This window comes from Pogona vitticeps, chromosome 9, assembly GCF_051106095.1.
Source record: "Pogona vitticeps strain Pit_001003342236 chromosome 9, PviZW2.1, whole genome shotgun sequence".
In the NCBI taxonomy this organism is placed as follows: domain Eukaryota; kingdom Metazoa; phylum Chordata; class Lepidosauria; order Squamata; family Agamidae; genus Pogona; species Pogona vitticeps.
Genome location: NC_135791.1, coordinates 10,494,913 through 10,517,151, shown reverse-complemented (window position 1 = coordinate 10,517,151; position 22,239 = coordinate 10,494,913). Strand labels below are relative to the sequence as shown.

Genomic DNA, 22,239 nt, shown 5'->3' with positions numbered 1-22,239 from the left:
ACACAATTTTCTCCTCTGTTATACAGGAATACCTGTAGTGGCTGGGATAATCTGGCTTGCTGTGAAGGAACTGCCTAGTTATGCATGCAGCTTGTTTGCTCCTGTCTGATTCATCCCCAGATATTCCAGAAATTGTAATTCCAAAAGCCCACAACGCAGCTGGTGTTATAATAAAAATGTTTTTAGTTTTTCCCCTTATATTTAAAAAATACACTAAAATATTTGCCCAATAATTACTTCTTAAAAAACAATGAAACCCTTGGAATGGGATATGAAGCATACCTTCCTCTCGTTCAACCTGCTGTCGCCTCCACAGCCACAAAACAGCACAGGACGATAGCATAATATAGCTTGAGTCATGAGATACTCCTTTTCTTCTATTCAGGGAGGCCCACACCTGCATAAATACTAGAAATGCAACTTTAGCAGTCACATTTGCATTACAAAAGGAGTCAAGTTATCCCTTGTAAACCATAAAGTAATTGTAATGATGCTTTTATGATTGCAAAAAAGAGGAATTAATTGCAATGAATCAAGTATTTATAAATACTAATTTCCAAGATCTGAAAACCTCTACAGATTGCATTTTCTCCAGAAGAAAAAAGTGCTCCAAGTGCTCCAGAGTTTCAGAATCCTTATTTGCTCTTATACATGTGAATGAATGTGTTCCATCCCTCTCTCTCACACACACATAGACACACATACAGGTGCTGCTTAGCATCCACATATCAATTTAGATTTGAATGGAGCACTTACATCTGCAGAGATAAACAATTATTTTATTAGTATATTCGCAATCAGCATCATCGAAAACATTTTTACTCCCCTCTTCGGCCAGAAAATTTCTCATAACCATTTTCAAATACCCCTTGGCCTCAAGCATGCAATCTTGTTGTCGTTCAGTCGTGTCCGACTCTTCGTGACCCCATGGACCAGAGCACGCCAGGCCCTCTTATCCTCCACTGCCTCCAGGTGTTTGGTCAGATTCATGTTGGTTGCTTCAATGACTGCCCATCCATCTCGTCCTCCGTCGTCCCCTTCTCCTCTTGCCTTCACACTTTCCCAACATCAGGGTCTTTTCCAGGGAGTCTTCTGTTCTTATGAGATGGCCAAAGGATTGGAGCCTCAGCCTCAGGATCTGTCCTTCCAGTGAGCACTCAGGGTTGATTTCCTTTAGAATGGATAGGTTTGTTATCTAATAAGGCATAAAACAAAAGGAAAAGGGACAAAAAGGACAAAGGGAAAAAAAAGCAGGGCCACACACTAGTGCAGTTTTTATCATTGCCAGTTGTGATGGAAATAATTCAGATACACCAGATGTTTGCCGGCTACTAGGTGACCGGTGAGGTTGAGCCAATGGCAGAAGAGATACAACAGCTCAACTTCTGGTTCTCTTCTGTTCTGTAGTCTTATGGAAGGGCCACTGGCCACATGACCATTTAGCTGGTTCCATAAATTTGGAATGCAATCCTATTCTACACACACCTTCTTGAAAGTATTTATTTTCAGGTCATCCGTATAAGATTGTGGGCTGCTGCCTAAATGCTCTAAATAAAAACCTGCACAGAGATGCAGGCAAGCCAGTGAAGGTCTCTAGTTCCTTGTGGTTCACAGGAATTTCCTGCCCTGTCAATGCACATTTCCTGTTCACTAGGGAGAGGTGATGTCCAAAGCAAACAACATTCCTTATCTCAAGAGGAACCACATTGGCTGCAGAAAAGAGAAGCGAAGGGAGTCAAGACAGCGCTCAGTTATTCGTGATTCCTCATAGATGACTGGAACAAGAGTTACATAAAGCCCGAGAGGCCAATCACATGGACCATTTGAAGCATTTATTTTTCCTCCTTTTTTATATCAATCTATTTAAATGTATCCCCTTCATGGATTGCTGCCTTGTTGTGGCGAAGGGGCTTGAGTAATTCAGAGAAGCTATGGGCTATGCCATGCAGGGACACCCAAGATGGACAGGTCATAGTGGAGAGTTCTGACTAAACGCAATCCACCTGGAGTAGGAATTGGCAATGCCACTCCAGTATCTTTGCCAAAAAAACCACATGGACAGAAATAAAAGGCTAAAAGATATGACGCTGGAAGATGAGCCCCTCAGGTCGGAAGGCGTCCAAGATGTTACTGAGGAAGAGCGGCCAAAGATGGAGAAGCTCTATACAGTCAGGAAAAACAAGACCTGGAGCTGATTGTAGCTGTGATTATCTGCTTCTTATAGCAAAACTCAAGTTTAAACTGAAGAAAGTAGGAAAAACCACTGGGCTAGTCAGGTATAATCCAGACCAAATCCCTTATGAATACACAGTGGAATTTGGTAGACAGATTGCCAGATTTGGTAGACAGAGTGCCAGAAGAACTATGGATGGAGGCTCGTAACATTGTACAGGAGGCAGCAACAAAAACCATCCCAAAGAAAAGGAAAGGCAAGAAAGCAAAATGGCTGTCAAAGGAGGCCTTACAAATCGCAGAGAAGAGAAGGGAAACAAAATGCAAGGGAGATAGGGAAAGTTACAGAAAACTGAAAGCATACTTCCAAAGAATAGCAAGAATAGACAAGAGGACCTTCTTAAATGAACGGTGCAAAGAAATAAAGGAAAATAATAGAAAGGGGAAAAACAGAGATCTGTTCAAGAAAATTGGGGACATTAAAGAAACATTTTGTGCAAAGATGAACATGATAAAGAACGAAAATGGTGGGGACCTAACAGAAACAGAAGACATCAAGAAGAGGTGGCAAGAATAGACAGAGGAATTATATATACCAGAAAGATCTGGATGTCCCAGACAACCCAGATAGTGTGGTTGCTGACCATGAGCCAGACATCTTAGAGTGAAATCAAGTAGGCCTTAGAAAGCATGGCTAACAACAAGGCAGAATATGCAGAATACATCATGCGAAAGGCCGGACTGGAGGAATCCCAAACCTGAATTAAGATTGCCGGAAGAAATATCAACAACCTCAGATATGCAGATGATACCACTCTGATGGCAGAAAGTGGTGAGGAATTAAATAACCTGTTAATGAGAGTGAAAGAGGAGAGTGCCAAAAATGGTCTGAAGCTCAACATCAAACGAACTAAGATTATATCCATTGGTCCCATCATCTCCTGGGAAATAGAAGGGGAAGATATGGAGGCAGTGACAGATTTTACTTTCTTGGGCTCCATGATCACTGCAGATGGGGACAGCAGCCACGAAATTAAAAGATGCCTGCTTCTTGGGAGGAAAGCAATGACAAACCTAGACAGCATCTTAAAAAGTTGTCGAGATCACCTTGCCGATAAAGGTCTGCATAGTCAAAGCTATGGTTTTTCCAGTAGCAATGTATGGAAGCAAGAACTGGACCATAAAGAAGGCTAACCGCCGAAGAATTGATGCTTTTGAACTGTGGTGCTGGAGGAGACTCTTGAGAGTCCCCTGGACTGCAAGGAGAACAAACCTATCCGTTCTGAAGGAAATCAATCCTGAGTGCTCACTGGAAGGACAGATCCTGAAGCTGAGGCTCCAATCCTTTGGCCATCTCATGAGAAGAGAAGACTTCCTGGAAAAGACCCTGATGTTGGGAAAGTGTGAAGGCAAGAGGAGAAGGGGACGACAGAGGATGAGATGGTTGGACAGTGTCATCGAAGCGACCAACATGAATTTGACCCAACTCTGGGAGGCAGTGGAAGACAGGAGGGCCTGTTTCAGAACATATATACAGATACCTTAGTGATAAGTCTGTGAGCCATGGTGCCAGAGGGGAATCAAATATTCACCTTCTTTATTGTAACTTGTCCTGAGATTTGTCTCTCCCAGCTGGAGACCTATAGAATTACAGCAATTTGCTGAGGCTTCAGCTAGTCTCCTGAAAATTGTCAGCCCTGGTTTATGCTGAATGTAATGAAGATATTCTGCACATGCTCAAAGGCACATTTTCACAATCCTTGTTTTATTTTAATATAGCACAGTACTAATCTTACTGGCTCTGATAGTTCCAGAACTCAGAGATGAATTCAGAGAATTTCCCAGCGACTGAGCTTTTTGGTACACTGTGACTCAAGATCTGGATAGGGCTGTTAATGACAGGACTTCCTCATAGGGACACCATAAGTCAGAAATGATTTCGTGACACATAAAAACATCTGGTCCCACTTCCCCCAGCCAAATGTCGAAACCACTGGTAGCAGTGTTGATACTTAACTGACTGACAGCAGTACATCATCACAGAATACTGTAGTATATTCCCCTGCCCAACTCTTAATAGGGAGGCAAATTTGATCTATTTCCCTGTTAAATAAAGACTTACTGCAGCCTCACAAAATGACAGCCCAATAAGGAGGAAAGAAATCCTGGAACAGAAACATATCATCTTCACCAGACATCTTCTGTCCCTTCACAACTTGAACTAGAAAACAAAATTTGCCTGAGAAATTATTCTACTAGTGCTGAAGACTGACCAGAAAGGCACTGTGTATATAATGCATGCTGAATATGAAAAACATATTACCCTGTGACCATCATTGCATGATCAGTGACCAAACGAAAAAGAGAAGAGTTTCTAATGAACCTTTAATACTTGTGCAGAGAAGGAAATTTCAACCGGAGTAGCCTGCACTGAAAATTCTGTCTGATGAATTTCCCCCCTTTTAAGCAATTGTTAACAAAACAGGGTTTCAACTTGTAAGTGAGATACTATCCTTTTCAAAATCAGATCACCCTTCCTTACCCCCCTGTGTACATTTGACACAATGATTTTCTGTTGTTATTTACTGACTAACAAGGTTGAAAGGAGTAATGATATTTAAAAAGTGTAATTTTAAAAGTGCCCCTTTATACATATATTATTGGAGGCTTTTTCTGTCTTCCTCAAAGTTTCAGCTTTTGCCATTTGAAATTTGTCCTTGTGGGGGGGAAATGGTGAAATAATGTTCTTCCTTCCAATTTTTTTGTTCCCCCCTTTCCCCCTGAGCCTTCCTATTTCTTGCCAGGACACATGACTATCCAAAAATCTATGGTGGTTTTGGTAATTATTCAGGTTAAATATAATATTCTATTATTACCACTCCTCATTGGAGCGGTGCTGTTGTTTTGTGCTGTCAATCCTCATCCCTAGCAGGCTTTTTGAGGTCGCTGACCTGTCCAAGGAGTGCTTTCCGTCCCCCCCCCCCCCAATCCAGCTGAGTTTCCATGGCCGAGCGGGGATTTGAACCCGGCACCGCCTCCACTTTTCACCTCCCCCCCCCGCCTCCTCCTTTTCTCTCCCATCCTTGTTAAAAAAAAAACCGGACCCGGACCCGCCCACCTGCTATTGCTCCTCCGGGCCGGCAGAGGCCGCTGCGAGCCGCGCCGAGGCCTTTCCCCGCCAATCCCACGCTCTTCCTCCCTCGGCCCGGCCGCTCTAGTCCAACGTGGCGGGGAAGCTGGCGCCGGCGGAGGAAGCGGGAAGAGGGAGGAACGTCGGGCCGCGGCGTGGTGGCGGTGGCGCCGTCGTCAAGAGGCGGCGGGGCCGAGCGGGGGAGGCTTCCCCGTCGGCCTCCTCCTCCTCCTCCCTCCGGGGTCCCGGGGCGGCGGGAGCAGCATGGCCGCCAGCTTGTGGATGGGGGACGTGAGTGCAAGAGGACGGGGGGGGGGAGTTCGCCTCGGGAGGAGGTGTTTTTTTTGGGGGGGGGGTTGGAGGAAAGAAAGGGGACCCCCTCCGCCCGCCTGCCCTCAGGGGCCGCTCCCGGCTTTCCTCTTTTCTCCCCAGGGGTCGGTTTCTTCAGCGTCGCCCTGCATTTGGAAGCTCCTCGCGGGCAGAGACCCTTCGGGGTGTGTGTGTTGGGGATGGGTTTTTTTCCCCCCCGGACTAGCGTCCACTTCATCCCTTGCACGACGTGGGGTTTTAAAACCAGCAGAAGTGAATCCTCGTCCTGGGAAGCCTTAATGCAGGGGGGTCAGGGAACTTTTTTTTTACCTTTTACCCCCCCCCCGAAAATACACACACACACACACACACGAGACATTACCCCCTTGACAGGACACGGATCTAGCGTGTGAATGCAGATATCTATATCGGTCCCCCTGCATATTTTAAGGATGCCAGAGCTGTCCCAAGCTCCACTTTTCACAGCATCCACACGAGGCAAAAAGAACCAGAGCCAGCTTTCGGCCACTAATACAATGGTTTCAAGGGATCCCAGTTATTTCAAACTGACTGCACAGGACGAAACACCTGCTCTGCCCTTACCACCGTTTAGCCTGGCCATATTACTGGTTTGAAACCATTTCTTTTCCTATTCTGCATGAACAACACTGACACAAAGAAGAAGCGCTGCCGTGGCCGTCCTCATTACCCCCAGGATTTTCATTTTTACCCTATTTGGGGTCATTTATCCCTGTTCCCTGACCCCACTGCCTTAATGCCATAAGAAATGTGTTAGTCCTTCAGGGTGGCCCGAATGTTCCTTTAGCTGCCTTTCTGGAAATAAAAAAAGTTAGCCTTCGAGAATCCAAAAAAGTTAGTGTTTGTAATTAGTATTATTATTGTTCCTCCTGCTGCTCGCTATAGCCTTGTCTCTGTTGTTACTAACCCAGGAAACTTTAACACTGGGAGCCTTTTCTTCTGCTGCTGTTAGATGTGCAGAAGCAGTGCTGTAATTTTTGAAACTTGTTGCTGGGAAATGTAGTAGGGCACCAGGGTCGGATGTAATATTGTTATAGTTGTCCGTTCATAGGCCACCTTTCAAGGGCAGGAGACCCTAAACGCAACAAGAGACATAATAAAAGTGTAGAATATAGCAAGAAATGTTCCAGTGCCCCTTAACAATATAAATGAGTAAGACAGCAACAAAGAGGGGCAAGAAAAGATGTTTTCCCAGGCTAAGGAAATAAAGGGTGATCTCACCTTCTGCATCCCATTAGGGACTAGAAACCTAAGGATACTGAAAGAAAGAATATGCTAACTCAGATATGGATAAATAATGTGAATTAATTTACAGAGGGTAAAGGCTGTAATCAGTGACTCGTTGTGAATGGAAACTTCATTTTTGGAGCCAGTATATTACAGCGTTCCAAATTCTAAGGGGCACTGGTGAGGGAGGAATACTCCCATCCTGTTCTGTTTGTGGGCTTCTTTCTGATCTTAGGAAACCCACTTATTGTAAGCCGCCCAGAGACCTCTGGGTAGTTTGGGCAGCATATAAATTGAATAAATAAATAAATAAATAAACAATCAACCAATTAAACCTGAACACTTCTTTGGGCCTAGAGGGGGTGCTCGGTTCATCTGAGTCAGCACAGTTGGAAGGGAAATGTAGGTTTAGTGAGATGCCCCCCCCCCCTTTTTAGAGTGCCTCCTATTTCCTGTAATTTCTTATATCAAGAAGTAAGGTCATGAACGGCAACATATAATGTCTTTGTTTTTGTTTGTGTGTTTGTTTTTAGGCAACCTTGGTCTTTAATCAAAGCCGCTGTTATAATTTAACTGTTGTTATAATTTAAAATGTCCCTAGTTACCCCAAAAGAGGTCATTTGGGACTGGCCTGAATGTGATTGTTAGGACAGCAGTGCCACCTTAATAAAAATTAAAGTTGTTAAAAGCTATGGGTTGGATCCAAGACTACAGTAATCTTATTTAGAGTAGAGCTGTAGAAATCCGTGAGACAGATTTATTATGACCAATATAAATCCTATTGGTTTCAGTGGATTTGTTCCTGATGGTTTGGATCCAACCAGTTAACTGTATAACCCTCCTGTAATTTGTTCCTGCCAACCTAGCAGTTTGAAAGCATGTAAATGCAAGTAGATAAATAGGGACCACCACGGTGGGAAGGTAACGGCGTTCCAAGTCTAGTTGCGCTGGCCATGTGACCACGGAAACTGTCTATGGACAAATGCTGGCTTTTGTTTCTCGGCTTGTACCAGGCTATGGGAGTGCCAAACCACCGTTGCTCCATGTTTGTGCCCTGCCGGTTTCCCATGATTTTTGTAGCATCCTTCAAAGAGTCAGTTGCTTCATTTCATCAAACTCTTCTAATAACTGCTGTTCACATGCATAATTCTTTAAACTACCGCCTGCAGGGAATAAGCCTCTCCTAAATGCATTTTAATCATAGAAATCATATCTTGCTATGACCAACCTTCATCTCCCTTTTTTCCTCTCTCTAGCTGGAGCCATATATGGATGAGAACTTCATTTCAAGAGCATTTGCTACTATGGGAGAGTTGGTTCTGAGTGTTAAAATCATTCGGAACAGATTGACAGGGTATTTATATTTTATTTATCTGGTTTATATGTCAATATTAGTTTTCTAATACTGTTACTAGTTAAGAAACATATATAGACATATTGCGAGTCTTCAAATTTGGAACGAGTACTTGGATCATTTAAATCAGCCATTCTCAACCTTCTTTTAGTCTCTGTCAGAAACACAATATGAAAGAAATATAGGCCAAATCAGGATTGTATACGTTGCATAACAATCCTTATAAAGTGGTATGAGAAGAATAGTTTCTACTCTTTTCCTCTCTTCAAATGTGCCAGGGTCTCCAGGAGGCCACATGGAAAGATTGGCTGATTTAAATAATCCGGTATTTTCTGTCAACTACGGAAATAGGAAGTGCTTCACAAAGGGTCACAATGTGCTTTGTCATTCAGGTGCAATGTCAAAAAGAGCATGCAACCAGAATGGCATGACTTAAGAATTTTCTTTTTTCTCATTTGCACATATATTCATCCATTTATTTAGTAGTAATAGCCAAAACACACTGCAACAGACCAAATAAATTAAAAATTCAAAAATAATTTAATTACAGATGACCATTACCATATATATATATATTATAATAATAAATAATCAAGCAGTAAAGTATTGAGTGAAATATACATCTTAATTGAACAACTTAAACTAGGCAGGAAATAAAGTAAATCCTGATATTAGTGGAAGAGTCTAGTGGAGGAAAGATCAAACAGCTCCACATGAAGGTAATGTGGTTTTCCACCGTTAGTCTGCAGACCTCTGGTAGGTAGGTAGGTAGGTAGGTAGGTAGGTAGGTAGGTAGGTATTTATTTATTTATTTATTTATTTATTTATTTATTTATTTATTTAGGCAGACCACAGCTGTCACCTGTAGCAGGATTTCTCACAGCTCTTTAGCTGAGCTTCCTTTCTCAGTCTTTTGCCCACCTCTCACTTGGGAAAGTGAAAGTTTCCGGGTGTCCTTTCACTCACACATCATATTGTTTTGTCTCTCCCAAAGACAGGGAGGGATGAGGCAAGTCAAGCTAGAAAGGCTTTGCTGTTTGATGTAAAGTGGTGCCTCGCTAGATGATGATAATCCGTTCCACTGAAATCGCTGTTTAGCGAAATCATTGTCTAGCGAAAAGCATTTCCCCATTGGACTGCATTGGAACCTGTTTAATGCATTCCAATGGGGAAAAATCGTTGTTGTCTAGCGAAGATCAGCCATAGGAAAGCCGCTTTGCGAACCGCTGATCAGCTGTTTAAATCGCTGTCTTGCGAAGCTTAGGTCCCGAAAACACCTGTTTTGTGAGCGCGGAGGGGGCTGTCAAAATCGCCGTCTAGCGAAAATCAGTTTGTGAAGCAGGGACCAAACATTGTCCAGTGAAATTCCCCCATAGGAATCAAAGTTTTGCGAATCACTATAGCGATTGCAAAAAGTCAATGTCTAGCGAAAAAACTGTCATGCGGGTAACTGTCTAGCGAGGCACCACTGTAAATCTTTCCACAAGCAACCTACTTAAAATATATCACCTTTGGTAGCAGATAGGATTGGGGATTCCTTGATCCTTACCTCTGGAGTATGCAGTTGTCACAGTAGATGCAAATATATCTTGGGTGGGATCCAGCACCATTCCTTTTGTCTGAGTAGAGGTTTCACTTTGGAGAGCTGTAGCTCAGTGGCATAGCATAGGGCACGCACGTGGAAAGCCCTGCATTGAATTCTTCATGTCTTCTAAATTAATCTTTATTAGCGGGGGTGGAAATATCTCCCTCTCTGTCTTTGTTCTAAATCAGGGATAAGAAATGTGTGGTCCTTCTGACGTTGATGAACATCAGAAGGGCAGCGTGTCCTTTGCAATGGGCCATGTTGACTAGGCTGATGGGAATTGCAGTTGAATAACGGAAAGCATAGGCACCCACTGAAGAGTCTTTGTTGAACATTGTTGACAGTGATCAAAGACTGTGATACAGCATCAAATCTTACTTTGCAGAAATGAACACATGCGAGTGGTCAGTTCAAAACATAAGGGTCTTGAAATGCTTTTGTTCTTTCAGGATTCCAGCAGGTTACTGCTTTGTTGAATTTGCTGATCTGGCAACTGCAGAAAAATGTTTACACAAAATCAATGGGAAGCCTCTTCCTGGTGCCACACCTGTAAGTAAAATGCATTTGAGATTAGTGATGATGAGTGTGGAGAAGAATAGTCAACTCCACACCTATGTCAGTGTAATCCATGCCCCTTAGAAGATTTGGTGTTGGCCGCTTCAGTTGCTTTTGATGTTTACCGTTAAATGATTGCAGATTATCTTAATATATCTATTAGTTGTATTGTGATGCTTCTGACATGAACACAGAAAGCGATGAAGTCCAGAATACACTAAATTGAGAGTAATGTGCTGATCTCCGAGATCTTTTTGTAAGTAAATATGTGTAGGAGCTTGTTCTGCAGAAGCAGAGGGCCCTGACAAAGAATTTTTTGGTAAAACATCAAAAAGAACAAGAAAAATGAAAATCCAGAATACTAAAGAAGTGTATTGTAGCCAAATAAAATGGAAACACATGGTATAAATGTGCAGACATGTCTGTACAGGCGTTGCAGCCATTGGTATACAGCCATTGATGCTTTTTGCCCACTCTGTTAGGTGAAACAACCATCAGCCTTCCTTTCCAAGTCAGAATTAACTGTGATTGTCATGTGATTACAGTGGTGCCTCGCATAGCAACGTTAATCCGTGCAGCAAAAATCACTGATAAGCGATTTCGTCATTATGCGATTTTAAAAAGCCCATAGAAACGCATTAAAACCTGTTTAATGCGTTCCTATGGGCAAAAAACTGACCTTAAAGCGAAGATCCTCCATACGGCGGCCATTTTCGCTGCCTCTTAAGCGAGGAATCAGTGCGAAAACACAGCAGGAGGCCATTTTTTTTACCCAGTGGCCATTTTGGAACTGCCGATCAGCTGTTAAAAAATCATCGCTTTGCGATAAGCGGTAAGCGAAACAGGGTACCGATCATCATAAAGCGATTTTTCCCCATAGGGAACATCGCAGTGCGATCGCTAAGCGAGGCACCACTGTAATCAATTTTTTATTATTATTATTATTATTATTATTATTATTATTATTATTATTATTATTATTATTATTATTATTATTATTATTATTATTATTATTATTATTATTATAGTTCTGAGTCATGAAGTTCTGATTTAGCTAGCCTCAGCCTGTTGCCGACACGCCCCCCCCCCCATGTGGGTTGGACTGCAACTGGGCACTCAGGTTGGAGCTGATGTGAGTTGTGGTTCGACACATCAGAAGAAAGGCTGCCCTATATCAGCTGTCTGGGTAGCCTTGAGTCCAGTTGTTCCTTCTGTCACCGTTTACTCCTCATATGTAATCTGGGAACAAGGAATATCAGCCTGCAGGGCTCTTGTGGTGATTACTGTTTTAAGGAATTTCACGAAAGTGCTGTAAGTGCTCACAGTTAGAGCACCACATAAGTCTGAAGTATTCTGATTTACACAAGATTGCATTTTGACACTGCTGTGGTGCAAGAGCCATCTTCTTTGCATGAAAGAAGTCACCAGCAACACCAGTAGCAGTGTGCCAGTGGTTTTACTGGCTTCCCACTTTCTTCTGGACCCAGTTCAGGGTGCTGACTTAAATCCACACACCTCATACTCTGCAGAGGCTCTTCATCTGCCTTTGCCAGATGACCTCAGGAAACTCCACCTGCCCCTGCTGTCCCCGGATACTGTGCAAAGCAAATTGAATTGAGCAGTCCAGAGCTGGAATGCTGTGCTTTATTCGGTACAGTTTTCCTAGTTTACAGGCAAGGCCAGAGGTCCCCATGGCTCGCTGAGGATAATAGGAGTTGTAGTCCAACCCAGCTGGCAGGCACCAGGTTGGGGAAAGCTAATGGAAGGACATGATGACAGGGTGCTTTCTGAGTCATTGCCTTTGGATTAATTTTTAGTTTTAACCACACTCAGTCTCCACGTTTTGTGTTTGTCAGTCCTGCTGAAGGAGAGGAAAGTTTGCCCAAATACCAGTATGGTGAGCATCTCCCTTGTAGAATAGATTTTTTAAAAAAAATTGTCTGTAGAAGTTTGTTGGAGGGACATGCTAGTTCTTAGTTCCTGTTTTCTTCTGTTTCAGACAAAGCGATTTAAATTAAATTATGCCACGTATGGAAAACAGCCTGATAATAGGTAAGGTGAGATATATGAAATGGTCACCATTGTAATTATTTTTGTTTTTGGTAGGAAGGAGCAGCAGTTATGTTTAGTGTTTTCTCCATTATTTTTTATGAAAAATTAATAACTGCTTCTAGTGAGCCAGGAAGAAGGCAATATGTAAATATAACAGTGACAATAAAGTAGCAAAATAACAAATGAAATCATACTGAACGTACATACGTAGATCTGTCTAAGATAACTCTTTGGACCTGACTTCATTTTTGTTCTTATGCAGTGCTTTTTAAAACATAGTTCACAGATTGAACCCTTAAGCAACAAACCTGCATTACTTTTAAATGTAATGGATGAAATCCTGTTGAGTGGGGTCCATCTGCGCAATGGCAGTGTTGGCATTAGTGCTGATTAAAGTCTTCCTTTTGCAGTTTTGGGATGCACATGACTTTATCCCATTGTGCATGAGCCACCACCATGACCACCCAAAACTACAGAAGGAAGGCTTTAATCAGAGACAGCCTGCCGCCGCCAATATCATTCGTGTTGTACGAGGCAGAGCTGAGCAGCAGGTCCCTCCAAGTGTACTAGGGTAGATTCCTTAATGAATGTGATGAGTCCTAACAAAAAAACACTTGATATTTTAGTTTGGTTGATCATTATGATAGTTAATTTTCTTTCCCTTATTTTTTACCCTTAGCCCAGAATATTCACTCTTTGTTGGAGATCTTTCTCCTGATGTAGATGATGGAATGATATATGAATTCTTCGTAAAAGTATACCCATCGTGTAGGGGCGGCAAAGTAGTTGTGGACCAGACAGGGGTTTCCAAGTAAGTATCTTCCCCTTTACTTCTGCATCTGGTTTGGGAAAGGCCAGGAGGGTGTCCATGTGAATGTAAACATGTTTCTTAAGATGCCATGTGACTGTCATGGAGCCCCGAGGTATGGTTCCCTTCTTTTTGAAATGGAGGCATATGTGTAGGTGAGGAAGCTGTTCTGTAAAATTCAGGTTTTTGACTGCATTTCCCATGATTCTGCCTCAAGGAATTCTCAGTAAATTATTGGAACTGGACTGCAAAAAAATCCCCAAATCCTATCCCTGATAAAGGTATATGTGAGCCCCAGAAACTGGGGTATACTTGCACGATCCTTCACCATTGGCTATGCTGGCAAAAAGATAACAGGAGTTGCAGTCACATAGTACCTGGAGGGCCACAGTTTCCTATCCCTGCATCTAGGGAATCCCCAAAAGGAGGACAGATTCTGAGCTACTCACAGTATCACCTGTTCTTTAGGACTCAGCCACATAGCTCAAGTCTGCAGGTCCTTCCTCTTTCTTTTCATAGAATCACTGTTAGATAAAATTTTGGGGCTAATCTTTGCATGCAGGAAATAAAGAATTTACACATCCCAAACAGGTGGTTGTTCAGCCTTTCCCTGCCAGTAAAGGAGAGCCCTCCAGTCCCATTAACAATTAATTCCAGTGTGGAACTGCTTTTACCATCCAGTACTTTTTCCTAAAGTTCAGGCATGTTCTGCCCTCCTTAAATTTAATTCATTAGATCCAGTTCAGTTTTCTGAAGCAACAAAGAGAAAGTCTTCACTCTCTTCTGTGGTGTGTGAGAATGCTCTTAATATAAAGATTATTATTAAAATTATTTTTTACATTTGGCTGTATAAGTTGGGGGGTGTTGGCAGGTGTCATCATGATCCTGCTGTCTCTTAGAAGGGGATTTGCTCACCTTTATCTTTGTTGTCTTCTGCTCATTGTTTCTTACTGGCTGTTTGTCTTTTGACAGAGGCTATGGTTTTGTGAAATTCTCTGATGAATTGGAACAGAAAAGAGCACTAGTAGAGTGCCAAGGCGCCGTTGGTCTTGGTTCTAAACCAATACGTTTGAGTGTTGCTATACCAAAAGCGTAAGTATTGCTGCAACTGCATGGTTTAGCAATTTGTGCTGGACTACAATAGAGTAGGGTAGGGAACTCTCTAGGCTTGCGTAGAATCATAGAGCTGGAAGGGATTCCAGTGGTCGGCAAGTCCAGTCCCTTCCAAAGTGGAGAAATCCACAGCTGAAGCATCCAAGGTGGCCATCTAAAATCTCTTTTAGAACTCCAGTGAAGGAGAGTCTACCACCTTACAAGGCAACCCATTCCACTGTCAAACAGTTTTTGTTATCAAGAAGATCCTCCTAATATTTCAGCAAAATCTCATTTATTTATTTATTTATTTATTTATTTATTTAATTTATACCCCGCCTATCTGGCCCACCGGACCACTCTAGGCGGCTTCCAAATATAAAATCAAATAATAAAACATAGACAAATACATAATAATCAAACAAGAACAGCAGTAAAGATAAAAAGGAAAAGTAAGAAAAAATCAAGAGTTGGCTGGAGGGAAGGCCTGAATAAACAGCCATGTTTTTAATTGGGTTTTAAAGGTGCCCAGCGTGGGGGCCGCGCGAATCGCCGGAGGGAGATTGTTCCAGAGGCGAGGAGCCACCGCCGAGAAGGCCCGGTTTCGTGTCTTCTCCTTCCGGGCCTCTCTCAGCGTCAGGCTCCTCAGCCTCACCTCCTGACTCGCGCGGGTGATCCGGGTAGACCTTGGTGGGAGGAGGCGTTCCGCCAAATATCGAGGTCCTAAACCGTTTAGGGCCTTATACGTAAGCATTAAAACTTTGAAGTTGACACGGAAACAGATGGGCAGCCAATGCAATGCGGCCAGCGTTGGAGAGATGTGTTGATATTTTCTCACTCCTGTAAGGAGCCTGGCCGCCGCATTCTGCACCACCTGAAGTTTCCGTGTCAGCCTCAAAGGCAGCCCCACGTAGAGCGTGTTACAGTGATCTAATCTTGAGATTACGAGCGCATGCACCAAGGTAGTGAGCGCCCCCATGTCAAGATAGGGTCGCAGCCGGGCAATCCGCCAAAGATGGAAAAATGCGGTGTGGACTACCGATGCCACCTGAGTTTCCATGGTGAGCGTCGGGTCCAAATATATGCCGAGGCTGCGGACCCCACTCTTCGCGGCCAAGGTGGTCCCCCCAAATGTGAGAGAGCCACCCAAGCCACCTACCATGGGGGCACCCACCCTCAGAACTTCCGTCTTATCCGGATTCAGCCTCAGTCCGTTCTCCTGCATCCATTGCAGTACGGCCCCCAGGCAACGCTGAAGGGAAAGGACAGCATCACCTGCAGTTGGTGAAAAGGAGATGTAGAGCTGGGTGTCATCGGCATATTGATGACACAAAGCCCCACATCCCCTAATGACCCCACCCAGCGGCCTCATATAGATGTTAAACAGCATTGGGGAGATAATCGACCCCTGTGGAACCCCACAATTGAGACTCCACGGGGCCGAGACGCTCTCCCCAAGCTGAACTCTCTGGGGACGGTCCCCCAAGAAGGAACGGAGCCAGGCAAGTGCCAAGCCACCAATTCCCAACTCAGAGAGCCTCCCTAGGAGGATACCGTGGTCGACGGTATCAAAGGCCGCCGAGATGTCGAGGAGGACCAGCAGGGAGATTTTGCCACTGTCGGCCTCCCTCAGCAGGTCATCGTACAGGGCGACCAATGCCGTCTCAGTACCGTGGCGCGGCCTGAAGCCCGACTGAAATGGATCCAGGGCATCCGTTTCGTCCAGGTGAGCCTGGAGCTGATCGGCCACCACCCTCTCAACCACTTTGCTCATGAAAGAAACATTGGCGACAGGCCTATAATTGCCAATTTCGTCCGCCGCCAAACTAGGTTTCTTTCTTATGGGCCTAATGAGTGTCTCCTTGAGGGCGGATGGAAATCTACCCTCAAGGAAAGACTCATTTATTATTACTGTGGCCCATTCTGTTGTTATCGGCCTGGCTGCTTTGATTAACCAGGCTGGGCAAGGGTCCAAGGAGGAGGTGGTGGCTCGGCAGCGGTCAAGCACCCTGGAAACGGAATCAGGCGTTACAGGCTGAAAAGAATTGAAAGTCACTGGGTAAGATGGAGTGCTGGACATCTCTGCTCGACTCACTGTTTTTAAAAACGGAGAGAGCTCCCGGCGGATGGCCTCCACTTTAGATTTAAAAAAGGCTGCAAACTGGTCAGGGGAAAAACTAGGGGGAGGCCTATCACCTGAACCAGTTCCAGATAGGTCGCGCACTATACGGAATAACTCCGCCTGCTGGTTGGACGCTTCGCTTATCCGGTTAGCGAAGAATGATCTACATGCAGCCTTTACCTTAGTCAGGTAAAGGTTAGTTGCGACCCTGACAGCTGTCCAATTGTAATCCGTCGGGTTCTTCCTCCACCTACGCTCTAGCCGTATTTATCATTATTTGAATCCATTACTTTAGCTCCTATCATCTGGACCTACAGAATGTATGTTTGGGTCATTTTCTACATGATGGCTCTTCAGATATTTGAAGATGGCTATTGTATTGTCTCTGTCCTCTCCAGGTGAAACACACCCAACCTCTCAATAAATCCTCATGTTCTTATTTTTAACCCTTTAACCATCCTGCATACCTTCCCTAGGACACATTCTGCTTTGTCAACATCCTTCTTACATGGTGTTACCCAGTAAGGATGAGGTTTGAGAAAGCAGAATAGAATGATAGGATAATTTCTCTAGATCTAAACACTATATTACTGTTCATGCAGTCAGATATTTGAGTTATTGTCTTCTTTTGCTGTCACGATTGGCTCTTGTTTCGCCTGTAGTCTACCAAGACCCTTGTTGTTGGGCTACAAAGAACCATGTTGTTGTTGTTTTGTTAATGTTTTTGATGTTTTGACTGGTTTAATGCTCTGTAATGCTAGAGCACTCTCTGAGTGGTTGACAACGTAATTATGTAGATAACATTTTGCTTCCCAACCAGCTGGGTACCCATTTTACTAACCTTGAAAGGATGGAAGGCTGAGTCAGCCTTGAGCTGGCTACCTGAATCTGTCAGATCAAACTCAGGTTGTGAGCAGGGGCTCGACCACAGTTCTGCAGTTTAACCACTCTACAACTGCCAAGCTAGGAATCGCATATCTTACCTTTTGCATCTGCTTTTTCCTGTTCAAATGTAGAATTTCACATTTTTCCCTTTTGAGTGACATTTGGTTTGGTTTGATTCAGTTGTCCCCTGATTCTGTCTTCGGAGGTATTGGCTACCCCTCTCAGTTTGGAGTTATCTGCAGATTGGATGAGCATCGCCTTCAAGACCTTATTCAAATTATTTACAAAGATGGTGACGGCCATTGAGCCCTGGGCAGAATCCTGTGGCACTTCACTTGTCATTTCTACCAAGATGACAAGACGTCATCAGTGAACACTGTTTCAGTGCGGTCTGTCAGCCAGCTATAAACCTACATGGTCCATTCATTGTGGATTCCCTTCTCTCTGAGTATTTTGGACCACAGGTTGGACACACTGTTTCTACCCTAAATTCCAGAGTGCTTGTTATACTATTCTTAGCTTTCAGTTTTCTCACTATAACAAATCCCAAGACAATGTGCTCACTTCCATCCAAAGCTTCCTCTCGTTGCCCCTTGTTGACCAGTTCTTCCTAGTCATAGTGAGGACCACATCCAAAGCTGATCTGCTTGCTACTACTTCTACCATCTAGAAAAGGAAGTTGTAAGCGAGGCAACAGAGGACTTCATTGGACCTTACAGTCTTAACAGATTGAACTTCAAACAGCTATCAAAGTAACTGACATCTGCCACGATTAGTGGTTCTCCTCTTGGAACCTTTGGTAATCTGAGTCTGATTAGTAGGTCTACAAAAGATCCCAATGGTGTTATTGCTGTTTAACTTTTCTTTGATTTTTATCCAAGAACTCTCCATCAGCATTTTGTGTCCCAAATCACTGAACTCCTCACAGTTCTATACATCTTTTATATACTTTGCTACTCCTCACCCCTAACTGGTTGATTTATTGCTGTTGAATAGTTCTAAACTTCAATCACTACTTCCATTCATGCCTCAGTTATTGACAGATGGAGGACTCCCTCTGGAAAGGAAGAAAGTCTTGATTCCACCTGCATTGGACACTAAGCTCTACCATTAAACCCTAGCTTAAATTTCTCCCTTGAATATTTTGGAGTTGTTGTAATTTTATGTTCCCCCTCCCTCGTTCTTTCCCCATAGTAACCGGTTGAAGACGGTCGAGTACAATCAGATGTACAACTATAACTACAACCAGTACTACCAGCAGTATCAGAACTACTATGCCCACTGGGGGTATGATCAAAACACAGGCAGTTACAGTTATAGCTACCCGCAATATGGCTACACGCAAAGTACCATGCAGGTAAGGGCAGAAAATAAATCTGAAGGTTTGCTAATTTACTATGAAAAGGTCCTTGAAGTTGAAAGTCATAACAAACTTTCTTGGAACTATTCCTATAGGATGCAGTGAGACTTTTGAGTAAATATGCACAGAATTACACTGAAGGTGCTTTTGAATGAGAAAATAACTTTATTTGCTTTATTTTATCTTTTTATCATGCCTGTTCTTCAGACATACAAAGAAGACAGCTTACAAACCATTTTAATAGTAAATATTAAAGCAACTAAACATGCAATTAAAATGATTAATGCTTGCTGCCATAAAGAACCTCTCAAACAAATCCAAAACCAATGGAAAAAGTTAATAACAAAAGGGCCCTCGTTTAGCTACATGGAGGAAGCCAAACTTTTCAAGGAAACACACCTATTCTGTAGTAGCAGTGATAAAGAAGTCTCCCAGTTGCTTCATAACTTGTATTTTTTACTCTTGCAGACATATGAAGAAGTTGGTGAAGATGCATTAGAAGGTAATTATTCTCATTATAATCCTGAATTTGCGTTCATGCAGATCCTGATGTACCCAAAGCTAAAGATGTTCAGGAAGTTGTGAAAGCCAGGAGAAAAAACCTGGGCAGCTTTTGGATCTGTGGAGTATGAGATCTGATGGTGGACGTTTTACTCTGATCCTGGATTTTGGTCCAGTGGCTTACTACAATAGCATACATTAACACTTCAGGTACAGTGGTACCTTGCAAGACGACGACCCTGCTAAACGATGTATCTGCATAACTGACTTTTTGCAATCGCTATAGCAATTCACAAAACAGTCATTCCAATGGGGGATTTTCGCTGGACGTCGATTAGGTCCGTGCTTCGCGAACCATTTGTTCGCAAGACGACGATTTTTTCCGCTGATCGTCGGCTTCGCAAAATGGCTGCCCTGTGTTTTCCAGACCCATGCTTCACAGGGCAGCCATTTTTACAGCTGATCGGCACTCGCAAAATGGCTTCTTTATGGGCGATCTTCACTGGACAACAAGGTATTTCCCCCATTGGAATGTATTAAATCGGGTTTCAATACATTCCAATGGGGAAAGGGTTTTGCATTACGATGATTTCGCTAAACGGCTATTTCAGTGGGACGGATTATCGTCGTCGTCCGGGGCACCACTGTGTAATAGAAGTGCCTAAGGGAAAAGTGTTTCTGCAGATAGAATCTCTATTTAACTCATTTTTATTTATATCTCATGTTCTTGCCAGAGATCTTGGGTGGCTCACAACTGAGCGAAATGCATGTAATGCGGTTTACAGGCTTAAATGCATTTCTTAAGTAGTTTCACAAAAGAGTTTTTATTGCTGTTTTGTCAGAACATTGAAAAAATGCTTCATATGAATATGACTATTGAACTGGCTTGAACAATCATAACTCAGCATACCTAATTAGAAAGTGAAAGTGAACAAGCATTTCAGCTATAATTCCACCCCTTCACATTAAACTATGAAGTCTCTATTAACCATATTTTCGAGTTTCATCAGTCCACAAAAATCAGATGACCAGTTCAGAGGAAGCAAGGTTTCTAATGCATAATTTTAGGTTGGTTTACAGTGTTAACCCTTGTCCGTGGTAAGCATAGCATCCTAGTTTGCAATTATAGGAAACTTGTAATCAGAAACAACTTGATTGGATCATAGGTTCTGTAAAGGGGCTGCTTCCACAGAACAGAATGTGCTTGTTGAATACGATGTTTTTGTCCAAGCCAGCTTTTGTTTCATTTGAAGTGTTCATATTGTTATAACCAGAGACTCACTCATGTAGGCTTCTGTTTATTGACAGACCCAATGCCCCAGACGGACGTAGCCGAAGCAAACAAACAGTTCATGGAACAGAGTGAAGAACTCTACGACGCCTTGATAGAATGTCATTGGCAACCTTTGGACAGTGTATCTTCAGAGATTCAAGCCATGTAATTGCCTCATGGCTCCCACACTATCTCCAAGTGACATGCCAGTATGCCTGGAGCTGCCAAGCACACAAAACCTGGAGCTGGAAGAAGGACTGCGCCACTCCTTTCTTAGAGACTCCAACTCAAGATTCCAGAGGATGACTTGGGGCAATTCCTGTCTGCACTGAGCAGCAGAGGAGTGTGGTGGTCACTTTTATTCATGATGAAATTAGAACTCAGATACTTAGTTTTTTCTTCTTTTTCTTTTTTGACCTTGAGACAGACTTATTAATCCTTGACAAGGAGTTGTAATTTATAAACTTAAAGAAAAAAAAGGTGTGGTGGAAAAACTTTTACTTCTGTGTATATATAATTAAAAATATCTTTTACATAGGAGGCATGATTTCTGATGTTCTCCTCTGTGGTAAAAATGGGAGAAAGAATCACCAGTGCTGATGTATAGAGACATGCTGATACCATTATTGTTTTCTAAGGCAATCTTGTCCAAAACTAAACTTTTGAGGAAACAAACAGTTTTACTGGGGTGTGGGTGGGGTTTGCATAAATCATCTATTCATTCTCAAAGTACATACAAAATTCTTTGTGGTCAAGAAGTCCCTTCTAGTATTTTTTTTTTTTGACAAAATCTCATTTACATTAAGTCATATCTATTACTTAGTGGATAATGTCAAGACCTACACAATGCATATCTGGGCTGTTTTCCACATGACAGCCCTTCAGATATTTGAAAACGGCTATCATATTGTGTCGCAGTCATTTTTTCTCCAGGTGAAACACACCTAGGCTTCTCAACCATTCCTCGTGCATATTTTTGAAGCCTTTTACCATGCAGTATTATCTCCCTCTGGACACATTCTGCTTTGTCAATATCCTTAAACCATGGTACCAAGAGTGAGGTTTGAAAAAGCAAAATAGATGCTGGTCACGTGTTTACTCCCTTGCAGTTAACATCTCCAGTCTCTGAAACCATATTCTTTAAGCTACCATTCACAAAATGTGTTTAGGCTACAATTCCCAACCTTCCTAGAATAGGTGATTCTGTCTAAAACAGGAGTCTCCAAGCTATGGCTTACGGGCCATATCCAGCCCGCCTTGCCACCCACCCAGGCATAGGAAAAGGAGTGAAGCCCGGTCTAAGCAATCCCCCCCCCCCCCACTATCTTTGTAAAGACAGCGGGGGTGGGGGATCGCTTTGGCCCTAGAAAATGTGTAAAATACATGATGTGAAACCCCTGAAACGTTTGGAGACCCCTGGTAACAGACTGGGAACGTGGTGGTTTCAGAAAGGAGGTTCTCAGGTTTCTTGTGTCAACACATTTATCGTTTCATTGAGTCTGGTCCCCTGGCCCTGAAAAGTTACTTTTGGACTACAGTTTCCCTCAGTCGCCAAGCAAGCATGGCAACACCAGCACTAGATTGGGGACAGTTGTGGTGCAGAAGTCACTTTTCAAAGACACTCCCCCCCCCAATAAAAAGACATTAATGCGTTTCACATGTGTTGGTTGAGGAGAGGACGCACCCCAGAAGGAGAGACAGCCTGCTGTTCATAAAGCAGGACGGGCCATTCCTCTCACAGGCGGCCTCCGACTTTAGAAACGAAGACGCCCGGA

General features: G+C 43.2%; 2 protein-coding genes across 5 annotated transcripts in view; one reads left to right on the top strand and one right to left on the bottom strand.

The window, feature by feature from the left end:
* LOC110082286 (CCN family member 2) overlaps positions 1-5,187 on the bottom strand; it is a 29,935-nt gene extending 24,748 nt beyond the window's left edge. The window contains exon 1 of the mRNA XM_020799719.3: positions 283-5,187. Coding sequence (XP_020655378.3) covers positions 283-360 — 78 coding nt within the window. The 5' untranslated portion in view covers positions 361-5,187. The remainder of the gene's footprint in view (positions 1-282) is intronic.
* Positions 5,188-5,362: 175 nt separating this feature from the next.
* TRNAU1AP (tRNA selenocysteine 1 associated protein 1) lies at positions 5,363-21,004 on the top strand. 4 transcript variants are annotated; one of them, XM_072980271.2, is made up of 9 exons: positions 5,363-5,593; positions 8,134-8,231; positions 10,266-10,365; positions 12,371-12,423; positions 13,103-13,234; positions 14,204-14,323; positions 18,525-18,687; positions 19,159-19,192; positions 20,482-21,004. In XM_072980271.2, the coding sequence occupies exons 1-9, from the start codon at positions 5,567-5,569 to the stop codon at positions 20,631-20,633; spliced, it is 879 nt and encodes a 292-aa protein (XP_072836372.1). In that variant the 5' UTR covers positions 5,363-5,566; the 3' UTR covers positions 20,634-21,004. The 4 variants fall into 4 exon arrangements, with proteins under 4 accessions (XP_072836372.1, XP_072836373.1, XP_020655346.3 ...); XM_072980272.2 differs by having other exon boundaries at positions 5,424-5,593; positions 20,500-21,004; XM_020799687.3 differs by lacking the exon at positions 5,363-5,593 and adding an exon at positions 12,228-12,268.
* Positions 21,005-22,239: the final 1,235 nt, after the last annotated feature.